General features: G+C 44.1%; 1 protein-coding gene across 3 annotated transcripts in view; it reads left to right on the top strand.

The window, feature by feature from the left end:
• Positions 1-14,264, top strand: part of LOC144794349 (hemagglutinin/amebocyte aggregation factor-like) — a 52,301-nt gene that overhangs the window by 13,344 nt on the left and 24,693 nt on the right. For 2 of the 3 annotated variants that reach the window (XM_078668193.1, XM_078668191.1), the window contains exons 2-4: positions 8,942-9,038; positions 12,831-13,019; positions 14,103-14,255. In XM_078668193.1, the coding sequence (XP_078524319.1) occupies positions 8,942-9,038; positions 12,831-13,019; positions 14,103-14,255 (439 nt within the window). Of the gene's footprint in view, positions 1-8,938; positions 9,039-12,830; positions 13,020-14,102; positions 14,256-14,264 lie in introns of all 3 variants that reach the window. The other variant, XM_078668192.1, reaches the window with a different exon arrangement.

The raw sequence follows: 14,264 nt of genomic DNA, 5'->3' as shown, positions 1-14,264 counted from the left end.
CCATGAAATCATTATGGGAAGAGTGATGAGACAAGCATGGGTGCCAGGAAGCAAACTGTTGAGTATTACTGATGATTTGGTGCTTGAATACTGCAGAAGATTGGGTGACCAAGTGCGTTCTATCTCTCGCCAGATTGGAGACGACGGCATCCTCAATCCAACGACTCCTCTCCACAGCTTGGTTCCAGGAGACTGGGTCAAAATAAAGAAGCACACTCGATCAAGCTGTCTGGCACCAAGGTGGGGAAAGAAACGCCAAGTAATCCTGGTGACAACCACTGCAGTGAAAGTCGCAGGTGTTCCCCAGTGGATCCACGCCGGACACACCCAGAAGGTATTGCCAGACAAAGGATTTGAAGAACCAGGGCAACCAGCAGAGGACCCTGAAGAAGCCAGACCAGTAGCAACTGACAACGAGCAGCCCAGCACCAGTCAGGTTGCAGGAACAGCAGACGTTGGCCCAGGAGTAGTTGACTGCGAACTGCCAAGAAACCAGCCTGCTGAAGAGGTCCAGGAAACTGAGCCAGGAGTAGCTGAAGACGAGCTGCCAAGCATATGGCCAGAAGAATGGATACCGATGATTGATCTGACCGAAGATCCTATCAGAACAAGAGAACGACTTAGTGAAGGTAGAGAGTGGACTAGTCAGGAAAAGCAAGGCACAGGCGAAGAACCTCAGAATCTTGAGATTCAAATCAAAACTGAGGAAGGAGAAGGTCAGACAGGGACAGAGCACGTGATTGATACAGAACAAGTGAATAAGACTGAACAAGTGCCCGATACTGAACAAGTGCAAGATACAGAACAAGTGTTTGATACTCCTCCATTAACTCCTGATGTGGATAAGGGACAGACTAGACATAGAGTAATAGTTCGAGCAGAAGAAAATCAAGAGATCGAAGTGCTTGAACAGGATCAGATAGGGTTAAAAGAACGGGTTCAGGAAACAGAAACAGAAACAGAGACAATCGAAAGCCAAAAACAAAATATTTCTGAACAAGGCCAGATTAGCAACCAGGCAGAAGAATTTGATGCTAGCCCTGGAACTAGTCAGATAAGGGAAGTAGGAGAAGAAAGTGGAGAAGAATTACCACAAGATAAAGAGAACAAGAGAAGAAGAAAAGAAAGTGAAGTCCAAGTACCGACTAAGAGACTAAAGAAAAGAAACAACCTTGAGCCTAGGTTCGTAAAAAGACTGAGACTAAGGATAAAGACAGTGGAAGAAAAACGTGCAGAAGCAAGAAGAAGTGCTCGAATAGCAGAGCAAGAAGAAGACTCTTCCAAAAGAAGGAGTGAGCGAATAAAAAGACAAAACAAAAAGTACAAATCTCCTGAATGGACACTGGTTTTGGAAGAACTTGAAGATCTTGATATAACTGACGTGAGCGACGGAGAACCTGTCCCAGAGTACTCAGCTGAAGAGGAAGACGAGCCACCGTGAATTTGCACAAAGTAAGCTAGTTGTGTAAAAAGTAAAAAAGAGGGGTGAGAACACTCCTACTGAGCTAAAATGTCTGATTCAACAGTGAATGGTAGACCTAGTTGCAGCCGTTTTAAGACGTGTTGCAAGGTGTGTATATGTAGTGTAGTAGTACTGATAGTTATCTGGATAGGATTAACAATTTTCATTCCCTTTGCTGTAAGTAAAGATACTAACATTGTCCCTACTGAAGTTGTAGATACTGACAATGAGGAGCTAACAACACAGAGTGTAGAAAGACATGAGAGAGCATTGAGACAAACTAAACGAGACTTAGAAGCATCAGATGAGGGAGGACTACATTATCATGGAATGAAGAACAGGACACATTTGAATGTTTTCGCAAACTTGTTAATACATTATGTAGAGACTATGGAAATTGAAGATTGCTATGTCTGCATGAAGCTACCTACTTCGGTGGCTGAAGGCGTGACATACCATCATCTGCCATTGACATATGGAATTTCCTGTAGCATTTTAGCTAGTTTATTTTACAAAAGGGGACCGTTACAGTATTATTACTCTAACAATGACGTGATCTTTTCTGAACTTCCTATACGTGGGAACTTGAATCCTGTACATACCAAAACTGACACCATAAGATATATGGGAGACTACTTTCTGACTATAGGGAACATTGACATAGCAGACGCACACAGAGATAACTTGACTTGTTCTTTGCGTGAGCAGGAAAAGATGTTCCTGAACATGGCAGAGAAAAGGAGAATTAAAATTCAGAAGAAGGCTAATGACGAAAGTCAGAAAAAGCCAAAGTGGGCAGAAAACATGGAAGGCACCTCATCTGGTGGAGCGGGTCCTGCTCTGTTGCTGGATTTTGAAAAGAAAGGCAAGCTATGTCTTCACCGCGAGAAGACTAGCTATTATAATAATGTTTTCATTGGTTCCAGTGAATGCGAACATAATTACAAGGTAATTGGAGGTTGGGGTTTCAAAAATGGGTCAGAGCCTGTGTTTCCTGGAATTTATTATATTTGTGGGGACAAGGCTTATTTCAAATTGCCGGATCACTGGTATGGGAGCTGCTACTTTGGCATTGTTTTCCCGAAAATATACCATGTGAATGGAAAAGCTGGAAGCAATGAAGATACTAACGGCTTAGTGCGTAGTAAAAGAGAGAGTATAGGTGAAATTATGGGTAGTATTTTCAGTGCACTGATACCTGGAGTGGGAGTGGTTCTGAACACTCACAGAATTTGCAAATTGTCTACTATAGTAGATGTGCTGTCTACTGAAACAGCTCATGGATTTCTGCTGGTCAATACCGAAATGGTTGCGATCAGATCAATGGTTTTACAAAATCGACTTGCTCTTGACACCTTATTAGCGAAAGAGGGCGGAGTCTGCCGGATGTTGAAGGCGCAACATTGTTGCACTTATATTCCGGATAAAAGTGTACAGATCAAAAGATATGTGAAAAACATTACTAATTTGGCAAAGGAACTCAAACCACTCGAGGTTGATAGTGCCTGGAAGAGACTAGTAGATGGTCTCTCAAATGTAGGTCATTGGCTTGCTAGCATAGGTAAAAGCTTATTATTCAAAATTCTGATGCCAATTGGTATTATAGGTCTTATTATACTTTCCATTTTCTTATGCTGTAAATACCGCAAGCGCACCAAAAAGCACGAGGTTAATGCAAGAGGAGTGAAACGAAGTGTGGATGAGATTGAATTAGAGGAAGTGAATGATCAGATATACAAAAAGGTGAAGACTTCTCACCCTGCTAAAACTGAAAGAGAAAAGCTAGAACGGTTGCTGGAAGAAATAGAACTTTATAAAGTGTGAAAGAAAGTTGGCATCTGGTTCCATTATAATTTGTGATGATAGTAGATATCATCAAAGAGGGGATTGATGAAGCAAAGCTTCGCATATTTTGCGGCTTGCCGAAATCAAGAACCTCGTTTATGTGTAACAAGGTAACCCGTGTATGTTTTACTAACATTTTTATTTAGTTTGGAGAAAGACCGTGAAGCTTGCACATGTGTTTTACTAAAATAATTACTCGTGTCCCCTAAAATGGCCGCCGCTTGTATTTTAGTTACTGCGCATGCGTCAGCCACACTCACGTGTCCTGACGCGTCTGCAGAAGTGGAGGGAAAGTTATGCGCATGCGTAATTCATAGCTGTGCTTATCATGTGGTACTGCTCGTGCCACTGCTCTTGTGTCCGTCTCAATGTAGCTAACATTTAATTGCATAAGTTTATTTCTTGATGATGAGTTAAAAGTACAAACCCTGTGATGTGTTTTCCTAATGACATTATTATGTATTAATTTGTTTTCGCTTACTTTTCATGTACCGCGGGAAATGGGGGTCTGAGTGAGAGGAGAGCCATATTGGAGGTCCCTTCTGCGCCTGTGCGACATTCGGCAGCACGAGGGACCTTGGCTGATGGAACATAGCCAGCTGGCAGTGATGGGCGAGATGCTCCTGAGAAAGTCACCTCTGCCCTGCGAGAACAGCGAATGTGGCTCCTTATGTGATACAATGTAATGTTGCGCTACTGTTAGCTCATGGGAACCCCAAATCTGCTAGGCGGTACCCAAATATGTTAATGAAGGCTACAATTCGCGTATTGTGATTGGTGTGTTACCCAAACCCTACCTTAGGACCAATCGAAATTGAGGGATTCTGACACTTTGCAACATTGGGGGGTGGTACACTGTCCCCAAACTGTATATCTACCCTGGGTTCACCTAGTGAACCGTCCGACTTGTCTGGTTTAGCTGACCTGTCACTGACCCAACGCACTCAATAGGTGACTGAAGATACAGAGCGCTGCGGAGCACTCTGTCCGAATTTGACCATAGACTAAGGTTCTACTGAACCTTAAAGTGCTGGCAAGGCACTTAGCTGGGAGTTCGCTGACCCAATCGGGGTCTTGATCGATAGCTGCAGAGCGGGTGGAGCGCAGGCGTTGCTTCCGAACTGTGGGTTCCGGTCCTGTCCTGAAGAGGGTCCTGTCCTGAGGGTTTGCTGTCCTGTCCTGAGGGTCCTGTCCTGATTCCTTTTCCGAGGGTATCCTGTCCTGTCCTGGGTGTCCATTCTGCACCTGCTGTCCTTTGAGGGGTATCCTTCCTTGAGGGTTTCCTGTCCTTAACTGACCCGTGGCCAGGGTTTGGTTTCCACACCTTTTCTAGGTAAATATTACTCTGAACCTCTTGAAATTCTTGCACCTTCTGAATTTCTAACTTTTGCTTTAATAAAGTTAAACATTGCATATGTTATATTTCCATGCCTTTCCGCAACTATTGAACTATCATTTATAATTTTGCAAAGTTATTCCTATGTCTTCTCATTTGTTAGAAATTATATTTTGCATAGCAGTGTGTCATTTTCTGATATGGTCTAGAACTTCGTTGCCTAGATTGTTCAAAGGCCCCTTCACCTTAAGTGAAGCGTGTTATTCATTATAAGCTCTTCTATAGTCACACACACTTAGTCTATCCCTGTCTAGATAATACTGACTTATATAGTATTTTTCTTGTTACAATTTATTAGTACATTTGATGATTACTCTGTCATTATTTCTTTCTGCCTATGTGATTTACGTTATCTTGGTTATTAATTGCCTTATTTTACTGTACCTCATGCAAGAAAACATTGAATTTAGATAAACATTTTAAAACTTCCAGTTGTCCGTGGTCATTTAAACAGTATTTGAATGTTATTGGTTGGGTTTGTATTTTGCTGCCTTTCCTTTACAGCTAGCTCCCTGATTCATTGTGGTCATTAGGCACCTGCATCGGTGGATGGTAAGTCGGGTGCACTGAAAATTGGTAGCAGGGAACACACACACACCAACTTGATAGAGCTCGTGAAGTCACCCGATCGATGTATATGGTGATTTGAAAAGTATATGGGCCCTGAAGCCGGAAACGGCGAAAACTATTGGCCGGGTGGCCTCGCGCGCTCTATCAGTCGGACTATCCAAGATCTTCATTGGTTGCCGATGGGGCAGAGAATTAAGTTTAAAGCTCTTTGCTTAACTTTCAAAATTCTCAAATTAGCTTCTCCTCCTATTCTTGCACAGACTATTCAGCACTATGTCCCAGCCAGAGCTCTTCGCTCCGCCGGATCCAATCTTGCCATTGTGCCACGTTTCAAAAAATCCAGAATGGGCGGACGTTCCTTCTCAGTGTTGGCAGCAGCACTTTGGAATTCTCTGCCAGCCTCTCTTCGCTCCATTCCTGACTTGCTCCCTTTCAGGAAGGCACTTAAAACTTTTCTTTTCTCCACAATTTAGGCCCATTTCTTTTGCCTTCTCTGATGCGTTGTGTTATTAAGTCTCCAAAGCGCCGGGACGCCTCTTTGCTGTGGCATCCGTGCGCTATATAAAAAATAAATAACATAACATAACATAACATAACATAACATTCCTGATCATAAACAGATTACAAAATGAAATTGAATTGTACCTTTTATTTTTAAGGAACCGATTTTAATTAACGTGCCTTAGATACATAGCAAATATTTCTAATCCCACTCATAAACACAGTCAGGGCATTTTTGACCAGGCAGGTACCAAGTAGAGAATATTTAGACTTTTAGACTTTATTTTTTGTACTGCACGTCAAGGTAAAGTATTTTAATCTCTAACATTTGACTCTCAGTTTACAGTGGCACAACTGGAAAGTTCAAGTTCTTCCTTATCTTCATTTTTCCAGGAACCTGTAGGCAGCTTGTACAAAACATACCTTCTGTGATGTGTGTACCCCCTATGAAGTCTAGGTAGGAACCTCCCTGAAAACCACTGATAAACCAAGATACAGCGCCCCACTTTCAGGGCTAAATGGACTTGGGTGAATCTTGTCCTGAAAGCAGTAGTGTGGCATGCAGTTTTCTTGCAGTGCCAGAAATGAATTCCTGCTGCGGAATAATAATGCTACTAGGCCTTGTGCATACCCTGAGCCCTGCTTCAGAACTTTGAAGTAAACTTATTTTTGGGAGCAGCGTTTAGGAATTGTGGGGGTGCAAAGGAGACAGTCTGGGAATATTTGCGGACTGAGGGGCGGAAGCGTGTTTACCCACACATATGGTAATTTTCCAGCAGTATCTGATTAGAATTCATGCTTCAGAAATTCAGAGCTGCCTGCTCCAGCTGCCTGGCGAGTTGTTAATATTCCTCAGAGCTAGGGAGACCCAGTCCATCGCTAGTTCAGATGGCCACGGGCAGCCTATTGACCCTCTCGCTAGCTCTGATGGCCATTCGCAGTCGATTGAGCCTCTCACTAGCTTTGATAGCCACATGTGCTGATTGAGCCTCTCGCTAGCTCTGATGGCCACACGCAGCCGATTGAGCCTCTCGCTAGCTCTGATGCTCACACATAGTCGATTGAGCCTCTTGCTAGCAGCCTATTGAGCCTCTCACAAGCTCTGATGGCCACACGTGCCAATTGAGCCTCTTGCTAGCTCTGATGGCCACACATAGCCGATTGAGCCTCCCGCTAGCTCTGATGGCCACACGCAGCCTATTAAGCCTCTCGTTAGCTCTGATGGTCACACGCAGCCTATTGACCCTCTTGCTAGCTCGGTTGGCCACACACAGCCGATTGAGCCTCATGCAAGCTCTAATGGCCATGTGCAGCCTATTGAGCCTCTCGCTAGCTCTGATGGCCATGTGCAGCCTATTGAGCCTCTCGCTAGCTCTGATGGCCTTACATAGTCTATTGAGCCTCTCGCTAGCTCTGATGGTCATGTGCAGCCTATTGAGCCTCTCGCTAGCTCGGAGGCCTTACATAGCCGATTGAGCCTCTTCCAAACTCTGATGGCCACATGTGCCAATTGAGGCTTTTGCTAGCTCTGATGGCCACACGTGCCAATTGAGCCTCTTGCTAGCTCTGATGGCCACACGCAGCCTATTAAGCCTCTCACTAGCTCTGAAGGCCACACACAGCCTATTGAGCCTCTTGCTAGCTCTGATGGCCACACGCAGCCTATTAAGCCTCCCGCTAGCTCTGATGGCCACACACAGCCTATTGAGCCTTCCGCTAGCTCTGATGGCCACACGTAGTCGATTGAGTCTCTTGCTAGCTCTGATGCCAACATAGTCGATTAAACCTCTTGCTAGTTCTGATGGCCACACGTAGTTGATTGAGCCTCCTTCAAGCTCTCATGGCTACACTCAGCCTATTGAGCCTCTTGTTAGCTCTGATGGCCACACACAGTCTATTGAGCCTCTTTCTAGCTCTGATGGTCATGTGCAGCCTATTGAGCCTCTCGCTAGCTCTGAGGGCCTTACATAGCCGATTGAGCCTCTTGCAAGCTCTGATGGCCACACGTGCCAATTGAGCCTCTTGCTAGCTCTGATGGCCACACATAGCCGATTGAGCCTCTCACTAGCTCTGATGGCCACATGCAGCATATTAAGCCTCTCACTAGTTCTGATGGCAACACACAGTCTATTGAGCCTCACGCTAGCTCTGCCGGTCACACGCAGCCTATTGAGCCTCTTGCTAGCTCTGATGGTCATGCGCAGCCTATTGACCCTCTGGCTAGCTCGGATGGTCACACATAGCCGATTGAGTCTCTTGCTAGCTCTGATTGCCACACGTAGTTGATTGAGCCTCTTACAAGCTCTGATGGCCACACACAGCCTATTGAACCTCTTGTTAGCTCTGATGGTCATGTGCAGCCTATTGAACATCTCACTAGCTCTGAGTTCCTTACATAGCCGATCGAGATTCTCTTGTTAACTCTGATGGACACACTCAGCCTATTGAGCCTCTTGTTAGCTCTAATGGCCACACGCAGTCTACTGAGCCTCTAGCTAGCTCTGATGGTCATGTGCAGCCTATTGAACCTCTCACTAGCTCTGAGGGCCTTACATAGCCGATTGAGCCTCTCGTTAACTCTGATGGGCACACTCAGCCTATTGAGCCTTTCTTGAACTAAGAGTCAGCAAAGACCAAGGAGTTCAGTCCGGGTCCTAAGATCAGACTTCCTGGATTGTTTTGGGAACACTGCAGCTGTTTTGGGTTGAATATAGACACAGGCAGTGAATTGCTGAAGGTAGAGTGAAACACATATGACACTGAAGAGGCAGAGGGGTTCCATACATAATGTTATAAGCCAGTGAACATATTTAAGAGAGCAGGGAGAGGAGGAGAGGTTGTATACTTAATGTTAAAGGGTAGTGAAATGAATAAGGGTATTAGAGAGAGGAGGAAATGTTGCATACATAATATAATAAAAAAAACTGTGCTCACTGGCAAGGTATAGGAATCGGCCGTAGAAACTGTTTACTACGACGCACATCCCTTTGATGTCAGCCTCCTAATATCTCAAAATGGAATCCCCTCAAGCATATCAGGTGTGGGGGCACAAGGCGGATTCCTAAAAATGGGCAGGGAACATAGCTACTACCTCCAACATCTACTAAAACAACTGCTACTATCCTTGGCCCAAAGCCTAGTAACCCTCTTTTCATTGTATCTAGAAGAGAGCGGAGAAATTCTGAGTCCGCGATGGGTGAATGAATACGACAAGCAACTGATTTTCACCTGCCCGGTTCAGGAATCAATTGACACAGTAATCAGGTACCATTAATGTATCACTATGTGTTCATTATGAATATAATTATTGACATTGCTGTAATGTGTACAGCTATATACAGGAATTCTGTGTAATTCCTCCCATTATTGTTGACCCTTGCCCCTATTTCTAGCATCTTTCCCACCATGTCCCACAAGACTTCTGCTCGCCCTCATCTCAAGAAACACAGGCCTAGATTTACTCATTTCTCATGCACCCACATTCCCTGTGCTGTGTTGCGCAAAGGAGAATACACAGTGCTGAGCCATATGTACTAAGATTGACCTGCTGCTCCTGTCTGTCCCTGCAAGCCTGCATTGGCGCTCTAAGGAGGCTGCCTTGCATGACTACAGCATTGCACCATGGTGAGAAGCGAGAGTACACTGTCCAGCATGGGATATCTACAGAAGAAAACACCCCCACCACAAATTCCTATGTCAAGACAAACTCGAAAGCACCAATGCAATCGGTTGGTTTTTTAAGTAATAAACACATTTCCCTTTGTTAATACTTACTTTAACTATTTATCAGTTTTTGACTCAAAAAAGTATCTTGCATGACTTTGCATTAGTGCAAGTCAAGATCAAACAATAGATTTCCCATCACCAGCTTTTCTGTTGTACTGACTCAAAGTCACTCCTTTCACCTGTAAGCCATGGGTTTGAAACCTTAGCTATGGGCACCTGGAAGATCTTAAGTAAACATTGTGTTTTGGTAGTTTCAAGACACACCGGGCTTTACTTTTTCAACCTCTGTGTTCATTATGTAGGAACATCACAGTATGACATCCCTTTTTGCCTCTGAACACCTGACACATCTGTGTGCCACACATATAATGGAGGAACATGCACAGTTGTCAGAAACACCAATTAAAAGCGTTCTGCCACTAGGATGGGTTGATTAATCATTTGTCCTGGGACTGATGAAAGCACCACTATGTTAGAGATAAAGTGGAGATGTCCTCCTCAGTGCCACCCCCATGGGAAGAAACAGACATGTGTGCCACTTCATCAGTGATGAAGAATCTCCAGCATCAAATGATCCAAGCAAAGAGGAAGCTGTAGCACTGTCATTGCCTGTCCCTCCACCATGTCAGTACTGAACTTGATCCCACACCATGACCATGAGGAGGCACCAAGGAGGATGGGACTACACTGAGGAGAAGAGGAGGAGGTCAAGCATTTTCCACAACTTGTATCAACATAAATCACCCAGAGCCTGTAGTAATTTCAATTACCTGCACATTTGAGGAAGGAATTCCCAGGCCCTTGCAGGGAAGAATGAGAACTCATCCCATTTTTCGCGTGAACCTTCCCCTACGTAGGTCACTCTAATATTGAAGCATCAGATTTTTGCTCACCATGTATTTCTACCTTCCCAGGAGATCTACATTAGAAGGGAATGGCTTTTTGCAGCAGAACCTTAGAGCACAAATGACAGACCATGGCAAGGGTATGTTCAAAGCCACACCAGATGAGTTGCCATCTTATGCCAGCTGGAGAATCAGAGAAATCCTAACCTTAATCATTATCCTCAGGAGGGGAGGCAAAATGCCATCGTGGACCAGATGACTCATCCTCACACAAAAAACAGATTGATGTACTAATGCAACATCAGGATTATCAGCAAGAGTATGAACAAGGTGCACTTAACTTTGAAGCAGAGAATCAGCCTTGGAGGAGCCATTGCCTCGAGCTTCCTCTCCCTGCTCCTATGCAGACCAGTATAAGAACAGACTCTGTGACAATTTGAAGGTTAACGACTTGATTAGGCACGAGAAACAGCAGTGAGCAGCAAGCATGCAAGTTGGCAGGCAGTACTCTGGAGTTCATTGTTGCCAGTTGACAGAAAGTGAATGTAAGGACTGTTTTTTGATGCTATTTGGGTGGGCGGTGCATGAAAGCTACGCAGTAAGACATCTACTAAGCAGGTTTAGCTAATCTAAACAGAGTATAAAAGCAATGCCGGAGTTTGGTAAGGGAGAGTCTGGGGGACAAGAGGCCATAGAATACCCTTGTTGGATGTTGAATAAGGTTGGCCAGGACCAAGAATTCTCGGTACACGACCAGTGCATCAAAAACAGGTGCTCACAGATGGGAGTGTAGTCATAATAAAATCCCCAGATGAACTCCAGAAAGCTGAAGAAATCAAGAGAAGGATGTAGCCCAGGAGGAAAACCTGAAAGGATTAATTAATTCTGGAGAACCCTGAAGCCTGCATGAGGTATCTGGTGACACTGCGCACCCCTGATGACAGCATTTTATTCAATCTGGATTTCCAAGTGCCTACCCCTATTCGTGAGTCTAAAGTATTCCATCACCCCTTTCCAGGAAGACTTCTTGATCACAGTGCTGACACCATCTCCTTCATTTTCTCTCCACTCTTTTGCTGTGATGCACCTTTGAATGTTGAGAGTTTTGTATCGGTTTTCCAAGACCAAATTTGCTAATCATGTTTGGCCCCATTACTCATAGTGTTATGTGGAAAAAACATGAATCTTGGGGCATAGCCTAATCAAAGATGGCACTGGACGATTAGGCTGAGCACTCTACCTTGGTTGCCTGAATGAAAGCTTTTTGAAGGCCCCTAGAGCAGATCCCTGCTGACAGGGCAGGAGTTGCTTAGTGGACAAAGCTGAGACAGCAGTGGTGCTCATCTTCAACAGGGCTATGGAGCAAAAACAGCATGAGAGAGGCGTGTTGCGACCTCAACTTAATGGCAGGGCACAGCACAAAGTGAGCCCAGACAGGTATCAGGATTGGTAAGTAGGTTCTACAGAATCAAAAGGAGCCAACAAAAGTTCCACTCATCCTTCCATTGAAAGAGCAGCAATAAACCTGGCAACAAGGTGCTACTACCCACCCAGAATTAAGTGAGGTACACTGAAAGTAAGAGACCTGGGGCCATTTTATCAAGAACGGCGATAACATTATCACGTCTTTAGCGGAAAAAAACTGCAGCTAAAGCGGTAATAAGGGACTTGATAATATGCCCTAGTAAATTCCCATAGAAGCCCAGGTTCACACTAGAACCTGGGCTTCTATGGGACTTCACAAGGGCATATTATCAAGTCCCTTATCGCCGCTTTAGTGACAGTTTTCTGCAGCGATAATGTTATCGCCATTCTTGATAATATGGCCCCTGGTCCTTAGAGGCGAAGGGCGGCGGAGTGGCTTATAGAAGACCCACAACTGACCATTTAATCTTTTCCACACATTCAGCAGCAGCTAGGCCCAGACAGAGGATATAAAGGTGAGCCCATTGGTGATGTGTTGAGACAAGGGAGTATGAACCTGTGGAGAATCCCCTTAGTGGTGAGCTGTTAAGTACCAAACATTCCTAGCATCTAAAAGATACACCAACTCATGTAATCATTAGAGCACAAAGAACACGAGACTTTGTGTCATGGATGTAACCGCACATGTGTAGGGTACTATGCATGAACTGTCCAAGGGAAAGTGTCCCACAAAGTGGATCATAAGAGTAGTGAGAGGGATTCAAAAGAGTTCAACTACCTCATTCTTATGTTACCATGCATAACTGCACATAAGAACTGGTGCATTGGGGGCATTATGATGCATTTTGTAAGTGTGTTTATTGCTGCAAACACTCCTAAATTTAGAACTTAAATATTTGTTCTCTGTAAGGAGCACCACCTCAATAGAAAACCTTGTACAGTACAGTCACAAAATAGTAGTGATTTATAAATGTTTCATTCTCATATCATAGTCGCATGTTATTAGTACCTACTGTCAAGGAGGAGCTTGAAATTCACCAAGGTTTAATTTTCTTTATAGTGATCATCACGGTATGCATAAGGACCGCGTGTGGGATTTCACCTGCAAGAAAACATTCAGTGCAACACCATCATGTCAATGGAGTCCCTATGTTAACGAGTTTGATAAGGAGCTCACCTACTCGTGTCCTTTTGGATCCGCCGTCAGTGGTTTTGATAGCTATCATGAAAACTGGTATGAGGACAGGAGGTAATGCCACCCAAAGATTAGAAAACATCTGCTGGCAGGCAACCTAGCTATGATAAGAAATGTTGCATCAAAACACATCCACCAATCTACTGCCACATGAAACCTCTTCACAATGACAGCCTCTGTAAAACAAACTGTTCCACAGACCATTACCATTCCAAACCAAGCATAAAACTACTGCCATGTGAAACCCACTATTCACATACACCTTTAGCACTCAGAATCAAACCATTGCCACCAACTAACAGATAAGGGCCCACACTAATCACAGGCACATTAAACTTCTCTAAAAGCATTACCACAACATACAAGCTTATTCCTACTAATCCACAGCCACATAAAACACAACTATCCCCTGTGACACAGCACTACACAAAACCCATCTTTGCTTGCCTGCCCAGGCTCATCCATTCCCACTGTCCCATTGCAGGGAACGTTCCCACAGCGATGCCAGATTCCTCGATAAACCTAGACCAACCAATCTAGTAGATGGGTTTATGATAATGGAATAAATAAAAATAAAAATAAGCATGATGGCTGTTGGGTAATCTTGCATTTCTACCCCGTTTTCTCTCAAAATTACCTCTATTGATATTAAGTTTGAAAAACAAATCTTTGTCTATAACACCAACAATATCTCTAATGTATTATTTAGTCCCAATCATTCCTCACAAAATGAGATCAGTCAATTGCTTGGCTGTACTCCAACCGCTTCTGACATCATTCACTAACTGTATCACTTAGGGCCTGATTTAGATTTCAGCGGACAGGTTACTCCTTTACAACGGTGATGGACATCTCGTCTGACCAAATTTATTTCCCATATGATATTAAGGGATTTATATTTCGGCAAACCGGATATCCGTCGTAGTTGTGACAGAGTAGCATATCCGCCGAAATCTAAATCAGGCCCTTAATCTATTGTTAATTAACCTGCTTAGCTCTGTCGCACTTTTTTCTTAACGCTGCTTTTAAGTATCCTCTGGTAAGTCTTCTCGCCCTTACCATGACCCCTTGCCAAGCGTTAACAATCCCTAATAATTCCCTGTCACAGTTTACATCTTTTGCCACATTGTTTCCTAGGTGGAAGATTTACTGCTGCTCTGAGAACTCCAACATAGACCATGATTGCCAGTGGACTGATTATGTCAATGACTTTGCTGCATATATGAGATGGCAAGTGCCCACTGGAAGATACATTGTGGGAGTCTCTAGTTACCACGAAAACCACAAAGAGTAAGTCCT

Source organism: Lissotriton helveticus, chromosome 1_1 (assembly GCF_964261635.1).
Source record: "Lissotriton helveticus chromosome 1_1, aLisHel1.1, whole genome shotgun sequence".
Lineage (NCBI taxonomy): Eukaryota > Metazoa > Chordata > Amphibia > Caudata > Salamandridae > Lissotriton > Lissotriton helveticus.
This window is presented reverse-complemented; position numbering and strand designations above follow the sequence as displayed.